The following is a 25,573-nucleotide window of genomic DNA, read 5'->3' on the forward strand; positions in this document are numbered from 1 at the left end:
GGAGGGAGGGAGGGAGGGAGGGAGGGAGGGAGGAAGGAAAGAACTCCATCCTTTTCCTTCTTGTCCTCTGTCAGACACTCACATGAAAGGGGCAGTCTCAGATTTTCTCACTAGGAAGATAAAATGCTGTCATTTCCAAGTCATGGTTGCCTGTCCATGTAAGGCCCACAGGCTTGCTCACTGCAGTAAATGAAGAATCTATGGTAGAGCAATTGGCTTAGCAGTCAGAGCTAGGAAATAGATTCTTTGTTTCCATATGAAATCTTGTAGTGTTTCAAAACTGGAATCCTAGACTTCCTGAAGCCAGTAACATAAATAGTATCAGAAGCTAAGGCAGGTCCCTGTTGTGCTGTGGCAGGCCAGGCTATAAGCCCTAGACAGGAGTAGGCAAAGGGGGGGGGGGCAAAGATTGACACTGAGAAACTGACTGAGCTTCAGCAGCTTCCAGCTCCTGTGGTGGTCACTCCCCCCCCCCCCTCACACCCACTTACTTAATAGTTGAGGATTTGATTTGAGATCACTCAGCTAGATCCATCTGGCACTATTCCTGTTGCTCCTCAGGCTTTCAGTGCCTTCCCTTCCTTCCCCTCAACTAGTGGCTTTGCAGGAAGGGTGTGGAGGAGTGAGCTATCTGTAGATTCTGGTTGGCCTCCTGCTGGAGCCGTCCCTACCCTTGTCTTGGATCCTAGAGAGCCTTAGCAACAAAGGGTGCCGGTGAGAGGAAGGATGGCTCTCTCCACCTGCCTTTATCTCTCTCCTGCAACTCCTTCAGCCTTAGACAAAGATGTGACCTCCGCCAAAGCCTTGTACGAGCACTTGACAGCAAAGAACGTGGAGCTGGATGACTTGTTTCTGAAGCGCTATGCTACTTTGCTCAAAGAAGTTGGCGAGCCAGTCCCCTTCACAGAGCCCCCTGTGAGTACTCTTAATTAAGAGAGAAAATAGCTTCACAGATTATGTGTGCCTAAGAACACCAAGGGTGTGAAGAGAAAACAGGTTGAATACTTAATTACTGAACTTAGGCCTCTGAAGAAGAGCCTTGGGAGGGCTGGGGCCTAAGCAGTAGCTGTGGGCTGGAGTGGAATAGCCTTGGGGTAAATGGAAGGTGTGTTCCTGACCTCCAGCCATGTGTGATTGACCAGACTTTCTTAGGTAGTAGCTCTCTTGTTTCTGCTTGAGCTAGAACTTTAGCCTTGGTTTAGCTCAGAACTTGAAGCTTTTGAATTTGGCATTTCACAAAACATGAAGCCCTACAGAGCAGGTGATTAACCTTGGTTCAAGCTGCCTTGGCCACCAGTCTACACTGATTATGCTTTGAGTCTGCTCTGTTTGCTCGTAACTGTAATTTCTGTTTCTCCTTACAGGAAAGCTTTGGATTCTATGTGAAGCAGTTAAAGGAAGCAAGGGAAAACCCTTCATGAAAGAAGCAACATGTGTGTGTGTGTGTGTGTGTGTGTGAGAGAGAGAGAGAGAGAGAGAGAGAGAGAGAGAGAGAATGCCTGTGTCTAAATGTTATTTCTAAAATGTACTTGAGGAAAAATAAAGAAGTGAAACTGAATTTGTGTTTCTATGTGTAAATACTCGTCCACTATGTCACCAATGAGCGCATATACTTGGACCCTGCCCTCTTGCTCCTTTCTCTAAGATGGCTCTTCATATCCAGCAGTGCTTTTCCAGGGAGAAACTGAGAGCGGAAGGGCCATGCTGTGGCCGTGTCTGCAGCTCACAGCCTCTCCCTTCTGCCACGGAGCTTTCTCGAAGCTCCTAACATGAAATCTTGGTTTTGACTTCCTTTGGTTTCGGGATTTTGTTAGTCCAAGTTGCACCTTACACCAGACTCATATCTGTAAACTTACAAACTGGACATGCGATTTATAGGAATAAGTAAAATACTGGTTTGTAATCAAGTTTACAAGCAGTCAGTATTCCCTGTGTTGTCTGTACACTTGCTAGAATCTACGTGTGCGTTGTAGCTTTAAAGCAGACTTCAGATAGACGTGACAGTTCCCCTCTCGGGTAATAGGCACCCCAGTATAGGGGAGGAGGTGATGCTGGAAATGTTTCTTTGAAAGTCACCTCAGTTTGTATTCCTCGTTGATTTGAACTGGGTGTCTACACTCCCACTGTTTAAGAGGCTGTTGGGCCACAGGACAGGACTTGGGTGCTGTTGGCTGTTCATGCTGTCCCCTCTCTGTGGAACTCACCCTCCAGTGTTCAACCAGTGTCTACCTGTGGGGGCACAGGAAGGAAGGTGGATGGAGAGAAACTGGGGTGTGTGTGCTCACGTGTGCTTGTGCCTGGGACAAGCTGTGCTCATTTCCACTTGGCTTTGTGGAGTGAGATGCAGGACCAGACACTAAGCCAGCCTGGATTCCCAGCCTAGAAGACACCGCAGAGGTTGCTCCCGTTCCTGCTATACAGCACAGGACCTGCATGGTAGTTGAGCCGTTGTCTGGCCTCTCTTACCCACCCGTGGCCAGTGACCCCAAAGCTGACCTAGTTCTGCAGTTAGGCCAGCCCAAAGGAATTGATCTGACGTTTCCTTGTTCACTGACACACCTGGGTGAAATACATACAGCTTTGGGGAGCGATTGGAACTTTATGGCCATCCTTGGAAACCTGAGGTGCAGTCACATTCGCTGGAATAATAAATGGGTGTTAAAGGCGCCCCCATCTAGCATTCTGAATATATGTTTAAAAAGATTGCCTGCTCAAATATCTTTACCATTAGTTTTGTTCCCATTTTGAATATTAATATTTATAGAGTAATAATTGTATCTAGGTGACTTATAAATGCTTCCTCAATATATCATATCTACTTTGAAATAAATAGAGCTACAGAGTAAACTAAGTTGTGGATTCTAAAAAGGAGCATGATTGTAAACTTTTGGAAAGTGTGGTATTTTATATATAATGTATGTTCATGTACCAAAAACCAATATAATTTAAATGGAATTTCTCTGAATAAAGTGTATTTTAGTACTTAATGAACTGCCATTTTTTACCCTATCAAACATATGAGGCCTATAGTCTTAGATTTTTAGAAATTGTCTGACCTCTGTCACAGGGAGCTTCCTTCTCTTCTGGCTTATGGAGAACCAGTGAGTCTCCCACTGTGCTGAGGAGAAACGGTGTCTGAGATTTCTGAGGAACAAAGCTGCCAAGAATGGAGAAAATGAGCTAGTTGTGATGGTGCCCACATTTAATCCCAGCACTAGAGGCAGAATCAGGAACATCTCTGTGAGTTCCAGGCTAGCCTGGTCTACATAGTTCCAGGACACCTAGGATTACATAGAGAAACGGTCTCAAACAAATGAAAAGAATTGAGAAATAGTAGTTCTGATACATGTTGACACTCAGTGAAGGGGCAGATACCTGTCAGCTCTGGAGAGATGGTTCCAGAACTCGTGCCACGAGGGTGCTTACTGCCCTATCACTACCTGCCCAAGGCTCCTGTGGCTGCGTGCATCTCCCGTTAGACCTGGACAGATTGTGAACTCTGCTTTTGGTTCCATAGTCTATACTCAGACCTGCAAGTTAACGTTGGATTAGATTATCTGTAGTGAGTTCCATGACTTCTATGTGGTTAGCACTAAACACCGACTGCCACGTCAGGCACCTGTCTTGCCTGATTATCAGGGTAAAAAAAACAAGTCCATTTACGTAGGCTCACGGCACTAAGTCAGATGGCCAAGACCGTTAAAAGGCTTTTCCTTGGAGCTAGAGAGATAGTTTGGTGCTTAAGAGAACTTGCTCTTGCAATGAACCTGGGTTCAGTTCCCAGCATCCGTATGATTGCTCACACTCATCCATGTGTGAAACTTCCTTTAGAGCCCACTTCTGACCTCCTTGGACACTGCATGCTCATGGTGTGTTTAAATGCAGGCAAAACCATTTTTTTAACATTGTTCCCACTGGGCACGGTTATGCATGCCTTTAATCCCAGCATTTGGGAGGCAGGGGCAGGTAGGTATTGTCAAGGACAACCATGGGTACACAGACCCAGGCTCTAAAAAAAAATGAAAAAAATACCTATGATAATACAAAAATACAGCAGACTAAAATAGTGAACTCTTTAAACAACAAAACATAATACAGTGTTCACAATAATGCAATGTTTGCACTTTTGAACACCTTACTGTAATGAGAAAAAAACAATCCTCCATTTAATCCAGTGCCCAGTATAATCAAGTTTATGAGTCTGGTGGATTATAAGCAAGCTTTATGTCGCAAATCACTCTTCCTGGCATAATTCCCGTCCCCAGTCCGCACTGTGTACGTTCTACATGCTTTTCCTCGTGGCTTTCAGGGCAATTTTCATTTAATATTTGCCTTTCTGGAAAAAAAAATGTTTGTAGAGTTTCTAAGCAAAAGCAACATTTCCTCCAGCGTGGTGGAACTGGGAGCCACAGGAGGTCCAAAATCACGGTAATTTATCGCTTTGCTGTTGTACAATCATGCGTGGGAGTGTTTCCATTAGAAATGTATCCTGCTTTCAGGCCAGCAGACTTACAAAGCCCACATTATGCGGCCTTAGTACAAATGAAGAAAATGCCTGCATTAGCAAATTCAGCTGTCACTTTTTTTTTTGCATAAAGAATAGAATCATCGGAACCAGGTAAGACAGACTAGAATCCAGACTTCCTGCTCCGGCAAAGTGCTTTGGTCCTTAACATCTTCACTGATCCCACCCCGGGCAGCACCTTGGAACCATTCACCTGTATTTCCAAGGCCCCGTGTTCCAGTGCTCTGCAGACCTACTAGTGGGTTCACAGTAGGGCTCTTGGGCTGAGTCACGTGGATTCAAGGCCATGATTCCCGTTTATGAGGGTCCCGGTTTGCGCGTGTTGGACAGTTCCCTCTCGTGACTAGTCTTCGGTTCCCACATGTGGCTCAGCTGGGAGAGCTGGAGTCCTCCAGAAGGCAAGTTCCTACGGAAAGCACCGTCAGTGAGGCCAGCAAGGCATGATGTGAGATCTCCAGTAAGTTGACCCACCTGTCACTGTGGGAGGAGCTCGCACAGGAGGAAACCTGTGCTGCCCTGCAGTTAAGACAAAAGCTTGCCTTTTTAGCAAGGAACAACAGAGCTATCCTCAGCTTGGAGAAACAACACCCCAACTCTACAAACAATAAACAAGCACGTCACCTAGCCAGTGGGCAGCTGCTCGTGCCTGGAAAGCTCCGCCCATTCTAGCGCTGCTCTCCGCACTCTGCCCTCTAACCGGGACGCTGTGTTGCTCTGGATCAGGACCCTGAAAATGCGTTTCAGGGTTGGGACTCGAGTCTACCTTGTTAATTACTTTCTCTGCCACCAAATTATTCACCCCAGCTATTCAGCTCGACCATTCTAGATGAAGAACCAATTTATCAGACGCAAGTGACGTCTGAGTCGAGACTGGCGCAGACTATTACAACTAAGAACATTTCAGGCACGGGCACTGGCTGTGATGTCCCAAGAATTTGCTTCCTTTGCAGCCGGCTCCCATCCTGTGCCTCATGGTGAGTCTGCACTAAAGCTGGTCCCCTGTGCTGGGCTAAACGTTGCTGCTAAGTGACTAATTTAATTTTGGAAGAACCCTTGGTCACAGGACTGCTACCACTTGAGTTTGACATAATTTTCAATATCTCTGTTGTATGTGAGTGGTTTAATCTGAGATCAAGAGCTTTTTAAGAATGAGTGACAAACAAGAGCAAGCAGGAGATCTACCTCTGTGGACTGGCTCAACCCGGGGAAAGATTATGTCTTAAGTAATCTTTTTAAGAACAAGAGTGGTTTAAAAAAAAATCACAACAAGGACTATTGGAGTCAACACAGGTGATTATTTTCGGTTTAATTGTTGTATCCCCCATCAATAGCGTAACTTGAATTTGGAGAGCTTAAAATGTAAATTTCAAAACCTTCATCTTCGGATCAGGAGTCTACAAGCTGCAGCCTCGGGCCAAAGCCAGCAGCTGTGTGTTTGTGTAAGCTGTTTTATTGGAACACATCCACACCCTCCACACACTGCTATAGTTGAAGCAGCCTTCACACCGGAACAATAGTGACAGATTGTGACAGGCTATATAGCTATCAAAGCCTAAAATATGGATCCTTAGCAGCAAAACTTCGCAGCCCACAAGAAAATTCTGCTCCTTTGCTTTACAGGATAAGGGATCACTGAAGGATATAGGGTGTCCCTAGGGCCCTGGCCCTTCTCTTCCCAGGCCTGTGTGCCCTGGAAAACACTTTCAACAACACAAACCCATGAAGTTAGAGTGTTGAGGTGCATAGGCACTGGCCTGTGTGTGGGGAGACAGGATGGAGGTCTGCTCTGAGGACAGGCTCCAAAGAACCAGTAGCTGTCTTGAGTTTCGGCATCTCTTGTGCTCCAAGTTCTGGGTACCACAACACGCTGAGTGGCAAACTCACAAAGTCAGATGACATCTCTCAGTGGCTTCCAACCTTCCCCTTCCCACTCTCTCTATCCAGGCCTAAAGACAGCAGGTCACCTAACCAGAACAGAGCTGGGATCTAGGGAGGGAATTCTGTGCATGTGGAGTGAGCAGACTGTCCACACAGGAGAACCATGACAGGATGGACGGTACAAGCGGGATTCAGCAGATGAGGGACACAGACACCAAAGCCGGGTGTCTCCCAGAGACAGGAAGACAGAAGGATAAGAGCTAGCACTGGATGGCAAATTCTTGACATCCAGTCAAGATGAACTTACATGCAGTCATGACTGTGACTGCACATATGCACACATGCCCCCCCCCATACATGTGTTCATTCATTCTGCCAGTGGAGAGCCCTGATGCAGGAACGGACACACGCGTGTTCATTCATTCATTCTGCCAGTGGAGAGCCCTGATGCAGTAACGGGCAGCAGCAGAACAGATTAATCCCTCAGGTCCAGGCTTCTATCATTTCCCACTAAAAAGAGTTAAGTGTCTACAGAGAAACATCCAATTCCAGGACTGGGCTGGGGAAATGCAAGATAATACCACAAATACTTTGTTTTGTCAGGGCCCTCAATGAATGACAGAGGCCTGATTAAGAAGATGCAGAAGCCACATTGAGCGTTCCACTGGTCAAGTCAGGGACAACCTGAGCATCAAAATTAATGATAGCAATGGATTATAGCTTGCTGAATTAAAATGGGATTCCACAAGTATATAATTTATGCCAATACCTCGGTAAGTAAATGGAAAGCTTGATGAAGAATGAGCAATAAACAGTTTCTAGGCACTGGCACTCAAAAGGTTTATTCGTTATCAAAGGAGGGAACACGGAACAAGTGGGAGTCCGACAGACAGGCCTTCCATCAGGCCACCAAAGTGCGCCTCCGTGTGCAACAAGTGGAAAGCACACGCCGCTTACTGTGATGCATTAAAGCAATGCCATTTCTGGGTATCCTGACCAAAGGTGCCCGGCCTAGACTTAATCCTTAAATACACCACATAAACCCAAGCCTAGAGTCAGGGGCATTGAGGAGCTTTCCAAACTGAGAGAAACCAAAGAGACACGACAATCAAACGGTGCCCTTGACTCTGGTCTGGATGAGGAGGAAGAACACTGGAACTCTTTTTGGATCTTTTTTTTTTTTTAAATATTTATTTATTTATTATGTATACAATATTCTGTTTTGTGTGTATGCCTGAAGGCCAGAAGAGGGCACCAGACCTCTTTACAGATGGTTGTGAGCCACCATGTGGTTGCTGGGAATTGAACTCAGGACCTTTGGAAGAGCAGGCAATGCTCTTAACCACTGAGCCATCTCTCCAGCTCCTTCTTTTTGGATCTTGAGTGGCATCTGTGTACCGAACGGTGGCAACGGGACTGTGTGGACTCCCAGAGTCTACTGGGTGCTGGGAAGGACAGTCGCTGCTCACACTGAGGTCTGCACTTAAGTCACAGGGTAGCCTGAACACACGGATGCTGAGTCCATGGGTCTGGGTGGCCCTGGGATTCTGCCTATCTCATCTGTAACCAGTGATGTTCTAATGCTGGCCAGGGACCACACTAGACATGGGCTCTTGGGGGACTGGGGGAGAACATCTCTCTTGGCCCCAAACACCTTCGTCACTGTTTCTTTGAGTTACTGACTCTAGTTATCCTGTGGGAACACCCCCTCCCATCCCTGTGCCTAGAGTCAGAAGCGCCTCGATACAGGCGTATAGCATATAGCCAGGGTGTTCAAGCAATCTATCCGCTGGCCATTAGGAAAGGTTAGTTAAGGTTAATCCTGAGACCCAGACAGTGGGACGGGGGTGCAACTCTGAGGCCTGGCATAACCTCTTTAACTTCTGTTTCTAGAAGCTTCTTGGAATCTAAAACCAGTATCTGCTCTCTGGCCCTCAAAGACCTCAGGATGTTTTTATTCCACCACAAAGCAACCACGGAGAAGACATTCGATAAGCTCTTAATTGTTCAACTTTGGGGTTTAGAGTCTATGGATCCACACAAAGACAAGAGAAGGCATTTTGCTGGTCTGTTTTAGGTCACCTTCTGTAGTGGGAATGGCTTAACATAGGGTATGAGGACGGTGGGAGATAAAACTGAACATTTTACTATTAAATCACTATTCTTTCTGGTTTAATAGAAATTCCAGAAATTTCTGCATAGTCTGGCTACTCAATTTATATCTAAGTGGCTCCCATTCCATACTGGGTTGTTTACATAAAGATATAACCAACGAACATAAATGAGCAACATTGCAGGTGCCACCAAGTCCCCATTTTTTCCTCCCATCACAAGCCCAGGCCAGTGATCAAAAATCCCTTTCAACTGTCTTTATTCTACTGCCATCCTGTGGCTGACCTATGCCACTGCAGCACCAAGGGGCGCATGCTGCTGGGATCTGAGTAATCTTTGTCCTCACTGGTGTCAGTGGGGCTCCGCGGGAGGCGGTCAGCCCTGGGAGAAGGGTCCCGCCGACGGGAGCATCACCAGTCTTGAAGTGACTTCTGTTTGATGAACTTTAAGGACAGATAGTACAGGAACAGGAAGCCACAGCTGATGCCAGCGACGATGAGGTAGATAGCATAGAGCGGGTGCGAGTTCAGGTCCATGATATCAGTCATCTGCGGACACAAACACGTGGTGAGCTCCTCTCAGGAGCCCTTGAATTGGGATTTCCCAGCCTTCGTTACTTACCTTTTCTCCGGGAACTGTGAAGGTGTGGTTGCCGACCTGCACTGTGTAAGGGTATCCATTGAATTGAATTTGCATTAGCCCCGAGAAACACCAGCGGAGGAAGGACAGTTTGGAAATCCATGCTGGTACTGAAGACAGACAGCAAGAGCTTGGTTATTTACACTGTCTCTGCTGACATTTCTGACTGCCCTGCTAAGTCTCCAACCACTCCTAGAGAGAGGAGTCATGCTGGCTGGAGCCAGGAGAAGAGTCCTCTGAGGACCAAGGGACAAAAGAGACGGGGGGGGGGGGGGGGGGGGGGGGGAGGGGGGGGGGGGGGGGGGGGGGGGGGGGGGGGGGGGGGGGGGGGGGGGGGGGAGCAAGGAGTAATGTCTGTGGCTGGGGACACTGTGCTGACGAGGCCAAGGAGGGGTGACTCACATGCTTGGTCCCGACCAGTTCTAGATCGCCATTTCATTATGCTGCGTATACTCAACCAGCCCCACACCAGAGACCCTGAGCCCGGGGAGCACTCTGCTGGGAGAGAAGGGTCCTGAGTCTGGGGAGCACTCTGCTGGGAGAGGAGGACCTTGAGCCTGGGGACCATTCTGCTGGGAGAGGAGGATCCTGAGCCTGGGGAGCACTCTGCTAGGAGAGGAGGATGCTGAGCCTGGGGAGCACTCTGCTGGGAGAGAAAGATCCTGAGCCTGGGAAGCACTCTGCTGAAAGAGGAGGATCCTGAGCCTGGGGAGCACTCTGCTGGGAGAGGAGGATCCTGAGCCTGGGGAGCACTCTGCTGGGAGAGGAGGAAGCTGCAAGCCCTCACCCAGATGTCAGGGAAGGTTAGCTGAGGAGCCAGTGGGGGCAATGGTGAATATGGAAAAGAGGCCCCATAGATTTCACAGTGAGAGGCTTCACAAGAGCTGGGAAGGGGGGCGCACAGGGACATCAGAGAGCCAGCGGCTCTGAGAGGCCTTGGATAAAAGAGGGACCGGACTGGTCCCTCGGAAATCTCACTCTGTCTTTCTGAACACTGCAAAGGCCACTGAGAGACCAGACTCTTTCGTTGGCCCAGGGTTCAATGATGAGGGTCAGAGCCGTGTTAAAACCAAGGGAATACTTCAGGCCTGGATCACTGGTGGGTGTGTGAGGGAGGGAGTCAGGGTGACTTCTGGGTATGTGTGAGGGTTGTGGGAAGTGTCGTCTATCCCACAGCCTGCAGTGCAGCTGGCAAAGGCATAGAGAGACACCTAACTGATGGACTTCCATCTCTCGATGAGGATTTACCCAGCCACAGGGGCTTGGCCAGGCAAAGGAGAGCACAGGTTGTCCATGTTTGTCATGAAGTCCACAAAGGGGCACAGGTCTCACCTATCCACAGGTTGTCCAAGTTTATCATGAAGCCTGCAGTTAGATAGAAGGAGTTGTAGAGGGCGTTGCAGAAGAAGGAGGACATGTGGAAGGTGGGCAGCAAGGCGGAGGCAGCCAGGGCCATGGTCCTGCAGCAGAAGACCACCAGCCACAGAAGCATGAAGTGTAGGAAGAAGAGCTCAGGGAGTGGCCGCAGGTTGGTCAGCCAGTAGATGGGCATCCCATAGATGATGACATAGGCACAGTGCTCAGGCAGTTCGCCAAGGACCTGCAAAGCACAGCCCTTGCTGGAATACGGAGCCAACACCCCCATTTGCCGTTATCCTAAGATGTTTAAGTAGCGGCAGCTCCTAGGATGCCAGGGCTCCTTCTCAGGGAAGAAGGGGGTGGCAGGTTAAGACCCATGAACCTGACCTCTCCCTGGGTTTCTGCTGCAGGAGCATTCCAGGGTTGTGCTCCATGGAGGCAGCTGGCATATAAACTCTGCTAAGACCTGGCTCAATTCTCCACCTTTCCTGCCCAGACCCGGTAGCTGTGTAGCTTTATGAGAGTCATGTGACCTCTCCGAGCCTCTTCCTGGGAACACCCGCCTGGCTTGCTCAGGGCTCTGGAGATGTAAAGTATTGCTTGGTGTTGCCCACTTCTTTCTCTCTTGGTTCTGGATACCCAGAAACGTTTCATTTCTGCTTCTCAGCCCCGGCCTTTCTGTGGACCATGTAACTGCATGGTCTCTGAAGTTCTCTGAAGCTCTTCTAGAGAATTTGGTATCGGCTGCCACAGAGAATACTTGGCTGGGTGTTTCCACAAAACCCTTTTTTGCAATGCCTGGAAGCACTTGCTATCCGCCCTGACCTTGGCGAAGAAATATGGACCAGCAGTGTACAGTCCATCTTCCAGTTCATAGTACAGCATTGATCTCTCCGAATGACCTAAAGATGGGGAGGAGAAGGGAATGAATGAGTGGAAATCCCCTATAGTATTACTGATGTTGCGTCCCTCGGAATGCCATCTGTCTCTGGTAATGTATCATTGAAATCAGTGACATGAAGCAGGTGTGTTCTTCAGTGGCAGAACACTTGCCCAGCATGCACAGAGCTATAGGCTTAATCCTCAGCACTGGGGGGAAGACTAGTTATGCTCTCTGAATTTGTTCATATGCTTTGTAAATAACAGGCATGGTGAAGACATCCCACTCCAGGTGGTCTGCACCTGCAGCAAGTCACTGCCACGCGTAAATCCTGTGAGGACAGGAACAGCTAAGACACCATGGTTTGCATGCTAATATAAACATGAAAACTTTCAAAACGTTTATCACACAAGCATGATGAAATAGTTCCATAAAGACATTGTCCCAGGGCACTGGGAGAAGCACAGGGACCAGCCTCAGACCAGCGCAGGGGGAGGCTGATGCCCTCTGTCCAGCTGTGCCACAGTCCGGTGAGGAGAGTAGGTGACACTCACATTTGGAGACAACATCCAGAATGACATTGAAAGGGATGAGCGCTCCTATCATGAACAGCAAGGCTGCCGTGTCCATGAAGAAGAGCGGCTTGACATCATGGCCATAGTAAAGGAACCCGATGATGAGGGACATCAGGCAGGCTTCCGCCCCGTGGATGAGCAGGGTGGGCAGGTCTCGGAAGTCATTGGAAATCTGACGACTTTTAAAGAAGGAAAGGAAAAAGAAGTGTCAAAGGAACAGCATACAGAGCTGTACGACCTTAGGAAGGTCCTCTCATTGCCAGAACCCTGATTTCCTCATGTGTGGAATGTGGACTATAATGCCCACCGTAGAGTGTCCTTGACAACCAAGGGAGAAAACCGACAGAAGTGGGCACTGAATATAGGATTATCCTTTGGGAGGCATCCTTCTTGTTTTGGGTTTGAGTCAGGGACTGCGGCTGTATAGCCCAGGGTGGCCTTAAACGTGAGATGCTCTTGTCTCATGTGCTCCCCAGAACTGGCATTTCAGACAAGCACCACCATACTTGGTGAATGATGACCTTTATCAACAACAAAACGTTTACTACAGGGAAAAAAATCAAGTATGTCATACAGATGTTGGCCGCAGTGTGTCTCGTGATGCCGAAAGCCCCCCAGCAAAGAGACCATCCAAACAGACTGGACTGGACGAGAGGCTAAGCCACAGTACTCTATTCAGAGACGAGAGAAAACATGATTCTTGGTTTGACCAACTGGCTCCTAAACAATACATGAACCTGCTCCATGTCTGTGTGTGTGCAGACCCGCAGAAAGACAGCTGTGGTGGGTGCACCTAGCTTTCATTGAGCAGGGGACAGTAGGGACTCTGCCCTTCCCAGGTCTGAGTTTCTTACATGGCTGTTTCTGTAATGATTGCCACTAATGAGATTTTGTTTAGACGGTAAGATTATCAGGAGTGCTCCATGTCACAGGAGATCTAAGCTGGTCCCAGGGATGCTGGCTTTCACACAATTACATTGCTTGCTCCCTCACTTGCTCCTCAGAGGCATGGGCGAGCAGGGAGAGAGAAGGAGACACTTACCAGATCAGGGTGGTAAACTGTTGTATCGCTCCAGGCAGCTTAGCAGTAGCTCTGCAGTCCGCGTCCTGTGGGAGGGTCTGGCTGTTGGGAAACAGTGAGTTGGGAAATAGGTTGGGGCACACCACAGAGGGCTTCCCACTCAGGCAGTTGACCCACTGTACCTGACTGTGTAGGTACCCGTGTTGAGTTCCTTCGTCTCTGTTTTCCACAGAAAGTCATCGAAGCCTCGCACTTTTTCTAGGAACAAGGCTGCAAGTGACCGAGCCTTTTCCACGGTGGCCGCTTCCTGTTCTTTGCTGCGCCTGTCAATGCTGGTCAAGTCCACTGTAAGCAGAAGACACAGGGCCATAGGCAGCCCCGTCCCTGGCGGCTCAGCTCTCCCACCCTCTGAGAAGGAACTTTGATGCAATGGTCAGAGCAGAGAGGCAGAGAAACCTGCTTCCCTTGCTCTGCCAGATCTGACCACATAAGCAGATGCCACAGATCAGGAAGTGGCCAAAAGCAGAGGCCCTGGCCCCAGGCCCCAGTCCCACACCAAGGCTTATTTATCCCAGGGACATTTCTGGAGTGGGCTGGTGCCCTTGGGGCCAAGTGCCTCATCATAGGTATATAACGGGCCTAAATCCAGCCGTATATATATTTACCTGTTATCGTAAAGTCATAATTTGACCTCCCAGTGACCAGGGTGCTGGGGACTAGTCAAGTTCAGTGGTCACACTGCCCGTGTTAAGCTCTTCCCCAAGGGAGTCTAGGGTAGCTCACCCAGTTGGGGAGCCAGTTCACTGGGAGCAACCTTTTGAACCTGAGAAGATGCCACCCTGCGGGTGGCAGACCCATCCTTCAGCCCTCTTCTCATGAGGTTCTGCCCTCCCTCCAATGTCTCCGCAGTACCAGAAAGAGCCAGGTCCACCAGTCACAGCCAGGACAAGCCTGCTTTCATTACACTTCACAAGAAAAGAACATTTGTGGGAGGGTCACTATGAACCATGCAGGTCCCCTCGGTAGGGGTAGGCTAGAGCTCAAATGTCACATTTGCTGGGCAGCTTGGGCTCCATGTGAACAGCTCCTGCATCCTAGATCCTTCCCCGGGCCTAGTAGACAAGGACCTAGCCCTGCTCACTCCAAATAATAACAGAAAGAGACGTTTTCAAGTCTTCCATGGGCACTAGGCTTGGGGCAGCCCTTCCAGGTTCACTTCAGACTTCCCTGGTACCAGGTTGGCAGCTGTCCTCTGCCCCCTTATCTGAGGACACCGGTCAGAGCGTGACACATGGGTAGGAAGTCAGGATGGCAACTGGAGCATGGGTAGGAGAGTTGACCTCTCTGCGAGTTCATTGAGGGCATGAGTTCATAGGACAGGGCAGAGAGCTAGGGGAATGGCCTTTCCTCCTGGGTGGCTGAGGATGCTGGGATGGCCGTGTGGGTGGCATGGCTAGGAGTCAAGGTTTGGGGCTGGGTGCACCTTGGGGAGCTCTGGTCTGCCCCGGCAGCCCTGCTAGAACACAGTAGGCCAGGGGCGAGGTTCCACGGGTCGGGTCGTATGCAAAGACGGAGCTGACCTCGGAGACGCCATGAAGGCGCATACATTGCCATCCTAGAAATAAGCTGGGGTTCTTGGTCACATCCTAGAAATAAGCTAGGGTACTGGTTATAGCTGCTGCCTGCCCAGGCTCTGGTACAGTGGTCACTTGTCCACCCAGGCTGTTTATTCCTCAGCTGTCTTGGGGGGGGAGGGGGTTACTGGCGGGTGTCCTGAAAATACCATTGCTCCCATGAATGAAGTGGTTTGTAGCGCTCTTAATGGACTATTCAGTGCCTGGGACCCCAAAGAAAGGTAAGGCAGTGACCAAGTAAGCAGTCTGTATTCAGAGACCCACTGCCCTGGGTCCTTCTTTCTACTCTGCCTGCCTCTGTGGCACACACAGGCATATATATATGTATATATATATGTATGTATATATATATGTATATATATATATATATATATACTGTTTCCTGCAGACTGCATAAAGACCACGACCGTACAAACTGATCCAAGACTTCCTGAATTATACCTCCACCCCACCCACCTGCAAATCTCTACCGCTTCCTAAGCTGTCCTGCACAGAGGGGCAATTAGTCAGAAGATTGCCGTATTCATGCCTTGCTCTTGATCCTGGCAAACTGACCCGTTTCTCCTTGGAGTGCTAACACTCACTCCTGGGTCCTCCTCACCGGAGGGGTGTGGACAGTGTCTCCCGCGCATCTTCCCAGTAAGCATTTTGTTTTATTTTGTTCGATGGTTTCGTTTTCTTTTGTTTTGCTCGGGTGAGGGGCGCCGGCAAATGGTTGTGCACCAGGCTACATACCACTGGCCTCGCTCACTCACCGTAGAAGTCGGCAGGATTGCTGTAGCGAGGACAAGGGTAGCCAATTTCTGTGAAGTACTGCACCATATGTTGCGCGGCCCCCAGGTAGATAGGCGTGCCGGATGTCATCAGAAGGACCAGGTCAAACAGCCTGAAGATGTCAGAGCGAGGCTGGTGGAGGGAGATGAGCACCAGCCTGTTGCCTTTGGCCAGGCGGGACAGGGTTCTCACCAGGTTGTGGGCAGTGAAGCTGTCAAGGCCGGAAGTGGGTTCATCCAGAATGAGGATTCCTGCGGACATTGCACCGTGAGCCCCGATGACAGGCAAGATGCCGTCTCAGGGCCCCTCCCCTCTGGCTTCCAGCCTCACCTGGGTTCCACAGAAGCTGCACCCCGATGCTCACTCTCCGGCGTTCACCCCCAGACACCCCACGCACATATGTGTTACCCACACGGGTGTTGGCGCACTGCCTCAGCCGCAGCTCCGCAATCACGTCCTCTACCTGAGGGAGACAGGCTTAGCATACAGGCTTCCAGGGCTACACTTTGTTTTCCCAGCAGCATATTTGTCCCCATTGTTATGTCCCTAGGTTCTGAGCAGTTTCAGCCTGGAGAGCACAGGCTGTGGATTGGGAACCAGAGGCCGCATAATTAGCCCCCCCCCCCGCAACTCACACGAAGCACCCGAAAACCCTCACACAAATAAACGCACACTTATCACCCATTTGACAAGGTCCGGAAAGGGAACTCATGGGGCTAAGTACACTGGCGTGTAAGATGGGTTGGTTAAATTCCAACTGGGCTGGGTCTTCTGGCAAAGCAGGGAAGTCTCAGCCACCAAGGATCACCAATTGGTTACCCTTTTGTCACGCTGGGCCTGAGAGAAGCTCCTGGGCAGGCGCATCTGGGCAATGAAAGCCAGCGTTTCTCTGACAGTCAGGTTAGGGAGCAGCTGGTCTTGCTGGCGCACGTGCGCCACACATTTCCGCACCAGCTGGGGAGTGCTGGGTTGCCCATTGATCCAGATCTGTCCCGATTTTATCTTGCCACCGTGGTCTCTGCCCGTGATCACATCTAGTAGTGAGGCTCTCCCACAGCCTGCAAAGCCAGAGACATCCCTGAGGGCAGAGGTTCTGCAGGGCCAGCTTGCCAGCTACTATGCCCCCCCCCCCCCACGCTCTCCGAGCACCAGGAAGGCTCTACAGAAGCAACTCCGCTCAGGGGAAATGGACACTCTTACTAGATTGCATGTGACAGTCCTGCAGGTGCACCTCAGGCTTTTCTTCTGCAGCCAGCTTGAGTGGGCGTGGGGGACGAGGGGGGGGGGGACGACGACGAACACTTTCAGATAGAAGAGGGCTGGAGTCCCAACTGCTACAAGCCTATTGCTATGCCTGCTACACTTTCGCCTTCCACTGCTAACCAATGGCTTTCTCACGCGCCAGGCTGGGGCTAATTACACTGCAGTGTGTAGCATTTTGAGGCTGGAAACTAAACCTTGGCAACATCTCATCCTTCATCATCGTTTGGCTCCTCAGTGGCTTTGTGGAAATGACTAATTTGGAACATTCTTAGTCTGTCTCTGAAGAATTCAAGACTACAGTGTACAGTGGCAGTGGTGCCACACGCCTCTAATTCCAGCACTTGGGAGGCAGAGGACTGTGGATTTTTGACTAGCCTGGTCTACAGAGCAAGTTCCAGGACAGTCAGGGCTACACAGAGAAACCCTGCCTCAAACAACAAACAAACAAAAAAATTCCAAACAACAACAAAAAATCTCAAAAACTAATTCTACTTTGAGAAATATAAGGGAAAAATAACAGGTGTTAGATAGCACGTCATTTTCAAGCACTCTGATGGATAAGCTCCAAATGTACCTATATCCTGTTCTCACTTTTAAAATCAGTGTCTTTTTTTCTCTGCCTTAAAAAAACAAGAAAGAAAAATTAGCCCTTCATTCACTTTGAACACTGTATTGATGTGTATTCATTTGGAAAAGAGGAATTATATTGGAGCAAGTCTCCTAAAGCATTGGGTGAGATTTTCACTCCTTTAGAACTAATTTCCTAGTGATTTTGTGACAGGGTTTCTCTGTGTAGCCCCAGCTGTCCTGAAACTCACTCTGTAGACCAGGCTGGCTCAAATGCAGAGATCCACCTGCCTCTGTCTCCCGAGTGCTGGCACTAAAGGCGTGCACCACCACCGCCTGGCTCTCCTGTAACTATCTAAACTGTGCTGTGAACCCACCTCAAGTTTGGAGAATACCCTTCTATCTTGGAGCTGGGGACATTCTGCCCAGGCCTCCCAGGAAAGGTTTGATGCTGCAGAGTCTTTTATGAAATCAATAGCTTTTTTTTCTTTTGTAAACAAGGCAAATGCCTACAGACAGGATATGACAAGTCTTGCTTGGCACATGTCACACGCTGCCTACAAAATCTAATAGCCCAGAGGCCTTTGTTTGTGATCCTCTTGCTCGGTGTAAGGGGCAGCAGTTGGGGCAGCTTGTCAGCTACATACTGGGTGTGCCTGGAAGGCTTCCTGAAAAGTTAGGTTGAGCAAAATATCCCCAAGAGGAGCCAGAAAGAGAGGCGTCAGTCCTGCTTGACAGTGACTACAGGCTCTGGGTGTGCGGGGGCTGTGCCAGCATTCACGGGTACCAGGGATCCCAAACAGAGGGCAGGAAGATCACATTTCCTAAGCAAAACTGTGGCAAAAGGCAGAGGCAGCCTTTGAAGCAGAGGGTGCCTGGTGCTGTAGGGCTAACGTTCTCTGAAGAGTCACGGCACTCAAGAGCCTGATACTGTGACCGCCATAGCCTCGCCAGTAACTACATTAATTGAGAAATCCTTACGTATGGCTGATTCTACAGAACAAGGTAGATGCTTGGAGCTATTTTTTTAGAATCTATTAAAAATTATTTTGGATAGTATGTATATTCATATTCTCTCTGTGTGATACTAACTAAAGTACTTAAAGTCACAGGAAGTATATATAATGAATAAACCCTTCTAAGAAAGGTACAACTATTTCAGTCACATGATCTAGAAGCCAAGTAATGCTGAGCCTAAACCTGGACATTATTCAATATGATTCCTGCTCAGCCTCTCTGAACTTCACCTTCCTTATTAGAAGTCAGGGATACTGCTGGCTAGAGTGTTGTTATATGGACCAGGGATGCTGCTGGCTAGAGTGTTATATGGACCAGGGATGCTGCTGGCTAGAGTGTTATATGGACCAGGGATGCTGCTGGCTAGAGTGTTGTTATATGAACCAGGGATGCTGCTGGCTAGAGTGTTATATGGACCAGGGATGCTGCTGGCTAGTGCACCAAGTAGACAAGTATTCACCAATATTCATTGTCATGACCGAGTAATGGCTTGTGTGTCTCCTGGATGCCCCCAAAAGTCAGATACAACAAGAAAAGACATGTTAAGCCAAAATACTTTTCTCTTGTTTAGATCAGAATCACAGGGTCAGGGCCAGAGTGAGAGGGGCTGAATGAGTGTGCGTGTTGTTTTAGTTACAAAGTACGTTTACATATCACAGCTCATTTGATCTTTGGTTAGACAATAAACAGCTCTATCAGGAGAGCGTAAAAGCTTGGAACAGATGTTCGAAGTGTTGAGTAATCTTTCCTCCTGGAAATGATTAATTAAAAGGTATAAAGTACTCTCTCTAATGCCGTGTAAAGGAGTCCCAGGGAGAACCAAGTGCAAGTTCAAGATTCCAGTCTAGCTAAATCTGTGTCTTTAGGAGACTCACTCGGTCTTAGTGTTCTCACTTGTCAAATGAACGTATGTGTATACACATGCATATGTACACAGAGAACACTCTAGAAGTATGGAGGACTAGGTGACTTGAGAATCTTCTTCCTAAAATGCTTTCAGACAGAAAGGGAACAAGACAGAAGATAATAAGGAAAAGGAACTGTTCTCCAAGGCCCGCACACCCGCGAGGTTCTGTAATCTCAGATTTGGCCTGTGCAAGTGTTTGCTTGAGACACCCCAGTGGTCTGGCTCTTTGCAGGGAGTCAGAGGTTACACTGGGACTGTGGAGGGGTCAGTGGAGTCGGGGCTCTGCCGAGTCATTGTCTGGCCATGACCAGAGTCTGGCTGTGGAAGAACATCGTGTTCTGAAGCTGCCTGTCTTAGTCCAGGGCTAACAGGAGGCAGACACTATGGCTGCAGCTCCAGGTAGATTAGAGTCACCCACAGGTTCACAATAGCAGCGATGTCCACGAGTTAGTGGGTGCAGGAGGTGACATTTGAGCCCAGGTCTGCCTCCACCTGTGCTTACACTTTGTCCCAGAGGGACCCATGACCGAAGGCTATTCTGTGTCCCAAGGGGAAAACGTCAGTGCCCACAACTGCCTCTGTTGGTACCTGAGCTTCCTATGATGGCCAGCATCTGCCCACTCCTCACTTTGAAGCTCAGATTCTGGATTCCCAGATCACAGGAGTCTTGGTTGCTGTGAGACCGCCAAGGTATCTTGAACTGAGCCAGCTGCTCAAACCAAGGCACCTGAGAGGCGATGTCCACCTGTGGGGAAAGGTTAGAAGGGCCCGGGGAAGCTGAGGGGTTCAGAGGGCTTCCACAGCTTCTCTTCAGCCCTCCTGTGTCTCAGGAGATACCATGCTTCGGAGATGTAAGCAATCTTGAGGTACCCAGATCCTACCCAGCATGGCCATGAAACCCCACCATCCTGTTCAAGTCTAGAGTTAAGGGGACCAGAAAGCGTATGAAATAGCAGAAAACAGCAAGCATTTACCACCTGCAAGGCGTTACAGTGATTACATCATTTATCCCGTCTCCTGCCCATTGCAAGTGTATGGCGTGGGTACTGCCGTCTGTTTCACAGACCAGGTTCAAAGCAATTCAGGAATTTACTCAAGCTCACACGGTTTGCAGGGCGTGGCAGAGCAGAGAAAGGTTACAAAGTGGTTCCTTCCTTAGTTCTAACTCACACCCACTAAAAGGCCAGCTTGGGACTCTGAAGTTCACCATCCTACTTGGGTAGCAGGTAGTCTACCCCTGGGGAGATGGGGGGATGGGAGTCAATGGATTCTGCAAGGGCATGCCTGAGACCCTCCCATGGTAGCTTTTTCATTTGTGATGTTTTATTTGTAATAGGACAACATATTTTATAAAAAAGAGACCATAGATAGATTGATGATAGATAGATAGATAGATAGATAGATAGATAGATAGATAGATAGATAGATAGATAAATGTAAAAGGATGAAATTTCAATAAACTCTGTTGTTTAGTTAAGAACCTGTTGTTAATTTCTTAGTTTTGGTCATTAAAATGTGGTTTGCAAGATGTTGACTTCGCGGGAAGCCAGGCAAGGAATATGTGGAGACACTGTGTTTTACTGTGTGTGTTTTCTGCAGGTATGTACACCTTGCACACGTGTGTGTGGATGCCAGAGACGACTGGCACTGTCTTCCTTAATTGTTTTTTACCTTACTCTTGAGACCTGGTCTCTTGCTGAACCTGGGACAGTTGAATGAGCTCTATGGCTCCACCTGGACTGCAGACATGGTGGCAACTCAAGCCAGGATTTCTTCCGTGGGTTCCGTGGGTTCTGGAGATCTGAGCTCAGGCATTTTACTGAGTAGGTCATCACCCTAGGCCCTATGATATCTATCTATCTATCTATCTATCTATCTATCTATCTATCTATCTATCTATATCTATCCTATACTATATTTACATAATATAATAGCACTTATATAATATAACCACATCACATATGTTATATAAACACACATATATTATGTATATGATAAACATACACATACACACACACACACATATATAGAGTGATTTTGAATTTTAAGATTAGGAGTTCCAGAGACATTCCTCATAGGCCTTAATGGTGAATCTTGACACCTTCCCAGAGCCTCCGCCCCTTGCCACACCTCCAGCTGCAGGTGGGTTTGCATAAGGTAGACAGGGTGCGCTCACTTTTCCTTGCACATTCTGTTCCGTGCCCACTCCTCTCCCCTCAACTCGGGCGTGTGCCCTTACCTGATAGGTGAGATCTCGGACCTCCAGAGTGTTGGACTGGCCACTGTAGGTGAAATACAGGCTGTTGTCACTTTCAGAGGAGAACAAGCTGTCCTGGAGGCCCTGCTGGGAGTTACGACAGGTAAGGGGCTCCTTCAGAGGACATAGAAGACGGGGGCAGGGGAGAGACCTGAGGGGCACAGGCAGCGGCAGGCAATGAGGCCCAGATCCCACACCGACAGGAGGTGGGGTTGTGCAGGGCTGAGGAAACCAGGAACACTGTTGGGGTACATCTCCTTTCAGGAGTGTCTTCAGGACAGCTCTATCCTCAGAGACCCTCAGCCTTGGGCTGGTGCACCTGAGCCCATGGAGTTTAAGATGAATGCCACTCCAGACGGGAAGCCCTGTGAGCTGGGGCCAGTAAACCCATGTTTGACTTTCACTTCCCATATCTGGCCTGTTGTCACCTACCACCAGATAGACACAGCATGGGAAAGAGAGAGACAACAGCGAGGACCCTGAGAATTTGTCACCCAACTTATGTTGACAAGGGATTTTGTGACACCAAGCTCTTGAATGTCCTTCCGGTTACATTTCAGGTTAAGTCCCTACCATTACCATCCTCAGTACCACAATGGTAATAAATGCTGTTGTTATTGTGGAGGTGGCGGTGTATTTGGATTTTCTGTGTGATCATTCGATACATGTGTTCAACGTGTAATGTTCAAAGTATAATGTTCAAATGGGTGCTTAGCACCCCCGACCCTTCCACCATTTATGTCTTCACATTGGAAACCATCAAATTCTTCTGGCATCTCTTTTGAAATTTTAAAAAAAATTAAATTTTATTTTGTGTGTGTGAGTGTTTGCCTGTGTAGATATATGTGCACCATATACGTGCCTGGTACCCTCAGAGGTCAAAAGAGGTCCTCTGGACCTAGAGTTGTGGATGGTTATAAACCATCCTGTGTGAGATGGGACCTGAACTCGGGTACTCTGCAAGAGCTGCAAGTGCTCTTAATGTCTGAACCACCTCTCAGCCCCATTCTCTGATCTTTATATAAAAATATATAAAATGGTGTAAAGTATAATCACATGCTTCAGAATACCAGAACTTCGTCTCCCATCTCATTCTGATGCCCAGCATCCGACCGCCCCACCCTATCGCCTGCCCCTCTCAGCACTAGTGATGTGATCTTGCTCTCTGCAGAAGAGCTGTAGTGGGATTGCTATTTGGGTTTTCTGTGTCGTGTAATCAAATCTATGGCATTAAGTATGCTAGGCCAAGCACTGTACGGACAGAGCCATATCCCCTTTCCCTAGGTTTTTCTCGTTTCTGTTTTTGTTTTCATCTTTCTTTCCTTCTTTCTTTCTTTCTTTACTTATTTATTTATTATGTATACAATATTCTGTCTGTGTGTATGCCTGAAGGTCAGAAGAGGGCAGCAGACCTCATTACAGATGGTTGTGAGCCACCATGTGGTTGCTGGGACTTGAACTCAGGACCTTTGAAAGAGCAGGCAATGCTCTTAACCGCTGAGCCATCTCTCCAGCCTTTTTTTTTTTCCATTTTTAACAACTTATTTTTATTTTATGTGCATTGATGTATTGCCTGCATTTGTGTCTGTGTGAGGGTGTTGGACCCCCTGGAACTGGAGTTACAGACAGCTGTGAGCTGCCATGTGGGTGCTGGGAATTGAACCCAGGTCCTCTGGAAGAGCAGCCAATGCTCTCAATCACTGAGCCATCTCTTTAGCCCTGGGTTTTCTTGTCTTTAAATCAGTTACCTTTAGGAGAGAACTTAGCTGATTTACATTGGATAGGAATTAGTTCTTTAGATGCTTCTGCAGACACAGAGTTCCTGTTGGGCTCACGGGTGGAGGGGCTGCTGAGAGAGGGGCACTAGATAGTTGTGTCTGGTGTGGTGGTGGCGAGTTACTGTGCTATTGTGACTTGAGAGACATGACATCCTGCGGTTTAGGGGGACAGAGAGGACAGAGGGATGCAGCTGAACAGTGCCCAACTTGTTCCTCTGATTCACCCAAACCCACAGACCCCAGCCACCATGGAGAGATTGGCTTTCCAGGAGCCACACCGACAACTCAGCCTCCGGAAAAAAAAAATCACGTCTGGCTTATGGATGTCTTCCGTTCCATTTTAAAATATTTTCCTTGGCACCCAGGAAGGATTTGTTTGACTCTTCCGGAGGTTTTGACACATTCTCTGTATCTTTCAAATACTGACATATCTAGTCGGCTGACACTTTAATCAGTGTGACTGTCAGAACGTCATTTGTATGTGTGACAGGTGACACCCTAAAAAGGCGAAGCGGGTTTATTTGTAGGTACCCAGCTCTGCTCCTTTGGGGTACAGTGTAATGTCTCCTCATATTAACTTCCGGTTAAATTTCCGAGTCAGAGGCGCAGACAAAAAGGAGGAAATGCACAGAGGGCTGTGACTGGCCTAGACCAACAGGGTGAGTCTCCAGCCCAAGGCACACGCCTGACCCCCTACTGACCCCTCCAAATATGGTCTCACGTGTCTCTACTGAGACCCAGGCTTTCCTGTCCCCGTTCCTGTGGACCCTGATAGCAATACCAGAATTCTCTGCATACACAGCCCTGATCTCCTCGCTCCTCCCAGGCCTCCACTCTGAGTATGGGCAGTGCCACTTAAGGGGCATGCTCAGAGGCTGGAGGTGCAGCTGTCTGTAGCAGGCCTGACTAGAGTGTGGGTGGAAAGAGTGCGTGGCCCCTGTATGCGTTTCTTGTAGCGTGAGATGCTGGGTGGGCAGAAAAAGGCTTGGATATGGCATGGACCAGAAGCCAGCGCCTCAAGAAGCCCACCATTTTCTAAGTTTACATGCAGAGGAGAAAGGGTGGAAACCATTGGACAGTTTTTAGCTTGACAGAACGACTTGTAAATACAGAGGCACAGGGCATGTCAGTCTCATTGACGACCAAGCCCCACGGTTGTCAGTGGCAGGCCACCATAGAGCACCTGCTATAACAGGACCCAAGAAGAGGGACTTGTAAGCGGCAGGACCTGGGCACACTTTGGGAGCTAGGATTCTGACAGTTCTTTGCCTTGGTAGCTGTGGTGATAACCTGATGGGTAAGACTCCAAAGCTACCACCGACTGCATATCAGGAAGTCGGCATGGACGTTCCAAGCGGCAGAGGAAGTTATTCCCTCGTGGCGAATTCCGACAGTAGAGTTGGCGGCTGCTGTGGAAATAGAACTGGCTAGACAGCAGTGCTTGTATTGGTCGATCCCAGCGGCTCTACCTCGGCCAGAACAGGGAACTGTGGACTCCCGGTCGGATGTGGCCATTTCATTCTTGTCCTCCTCTCTAGAAAAGTGGGCGGGATGTGGAAGCTAGGGGTGGGATCTTCTTTGCTGTTTTCCAATAGTGCTTTCTGCTTCAAAGCCCACCCACAGCCCCACTCAGAGGCTGTTTCTCAAGCAAACTCTGATCTGGTTTGATGAGGAAGGAAGCCTTGAACCTCCTCTTCCCAGCAACCTGGCTGCTGTCTGTTCACGCCAGCTCTCTCCCAGTTCATAAGAGCGCAAGCATAGGGTTCTGTGCTCCCATAAAAGCCACCTGCCATCTTCTCTCTCTTCTGCGTCTCGACTGCCACTGAGATTCTTGGCCTGGCAGTCACATGGGCCAACCCTCCCTCAGAAAAATCCTAGCTTATGTGGGAATTTCTGTGATGGAATGTCGTTTGGAAAACTGCATCAACCCCAGTCATCCAGAAGAAGTAACCTCAGAGGTCGCCTGGCTCCTGAACCTGCTTCCCGTCAGCTTCTCAGCGTTGAGGAGACAGGCCCCTGCTGCCCCATTTCCACTTTACTTGAGGTCTAAGTTGTGAATTAGGACTAGCACTCCTGAGGTAGGAAAGAAAGGCCAGTTCTACCCTGACCCCACCCCACAAGGTGGCTGAGCCTACTCACCGAAGCATCCTGAAGTATGGGCTTATTCCACAGCCGGGTCTCCTCGGAGGTCTTCTCAGCCATGATCCCTGATGTCTGTGCCCCTCTGTGGGGCTCCTGTGGGTCTTCCCTGCTACTGGCGGGCTGGTGCTCTCTCTGTCTTTCTTTCTTAGAGCTGGGCTACCTGTGCCCTCCTCTGTGCCAGCCCTTTCTCCCAGCACTCCTCTCTGGCAAGCCCTCCTACAAACACACTGTATGTTCTGCCTATT

At 48.9% G+C, this 25,573-nt stretch overlaps 2 protein-coding genes across 6 annotated transcripts in view; one reads left to right on the forward strand and one right to left on the reverse strand.

Moving 5' to 3' along the window:
* The window catches only part of Lrpprc (leucine rich pentatricopeptide repeat containing), an 82,639-nt gene extending 81,081 nt beyond the window's left edge, over window positions 1–1,558 (forward strand). The window contains exons 37-38 of the mRNA XM_050146001.1: window positions 773–915; window positions 1,365–1,558. Of these exons, the coding sequence (XP_050001958.1) occupies window positions 773–915; window positions 1,365–1,421 (200 nt within the window). The 3' untranslated portion in view covers window positions 1,422–1,558. The remainder of the gene's footprint in view (window positions 1–772; window positions 916–1,364) is intronic.
* A 5,672-nt stretch (window positions 1,559–7,230) lies between these two features.
* Window positions 7,231–25,551, reverse strand: Abcg8 (ATP binding cassette subfamily G member 8). 5 transcript variants are annotated; one of them, XM_050146119.1, is made up of 15 exons: window positions 25,326–25,551; window positions 21,391–21,495; window positions 19,740–19,896; window positions 16,217–16,455; window positions 15,728–15,860; window positions 15,590–15,648; window positions 15,379–15,529; window positions 13,172–13,334; window positions 13,011–13,091; window positions 11,948–12,147; window positions 11,339–11,415; window positions 10,487–10,754; window positions 9,557–9,649; window positions 9,137–9,264; window positions 7,231–9,063 (listed from the first exon to the last, which is right to left on the reverse strand). In XM_050146119.1, exons 1-15 carry the CDS (start codon window positions 25,386–25,388, stop codon window positions 8,926–8,928), a joined length of 2,055 nt encoding a protein of 684 aa, XP_050002076.1. In that variant the 5' UTR covers window positions 25,389–25,551; the 3' UTR covers window positions 7,231–8,925. The 5 variants fall into 5 exon arrangements, with proteins under 5 accessions (XP_050002076.1, XP_050002075.1, XP_050002073.1 ...); XM_050146118.1 differs by having other exon boundaries at window positions 15,379–15,648; window positions 21,391–21,492; window positions 25,326–25,550; XM_050146116.1 differs by having other exon boundaries at window positions 15,379–15,648; window positions 25,326–25,550.
* Window positions 25,552–25,573: the final 22 nt, after the last annotated feature.

This window comes from Alexandromys fortis, unplaced genomic scaffold, assembly GCF_014885135.2.
Source record: "Alexandromys fortis isolate MF-2015 unplaced genomic scaffold, M_Fortis_MF-2015_v1.1 scaffold_42, whole genome shotgun sequence".
Lineage (NCBI taxonomy): Eukaryota > Metazoa > Chordata > Mammalia > Rodentia > Cricetidae > Alexandromys > Alexandromys fortis.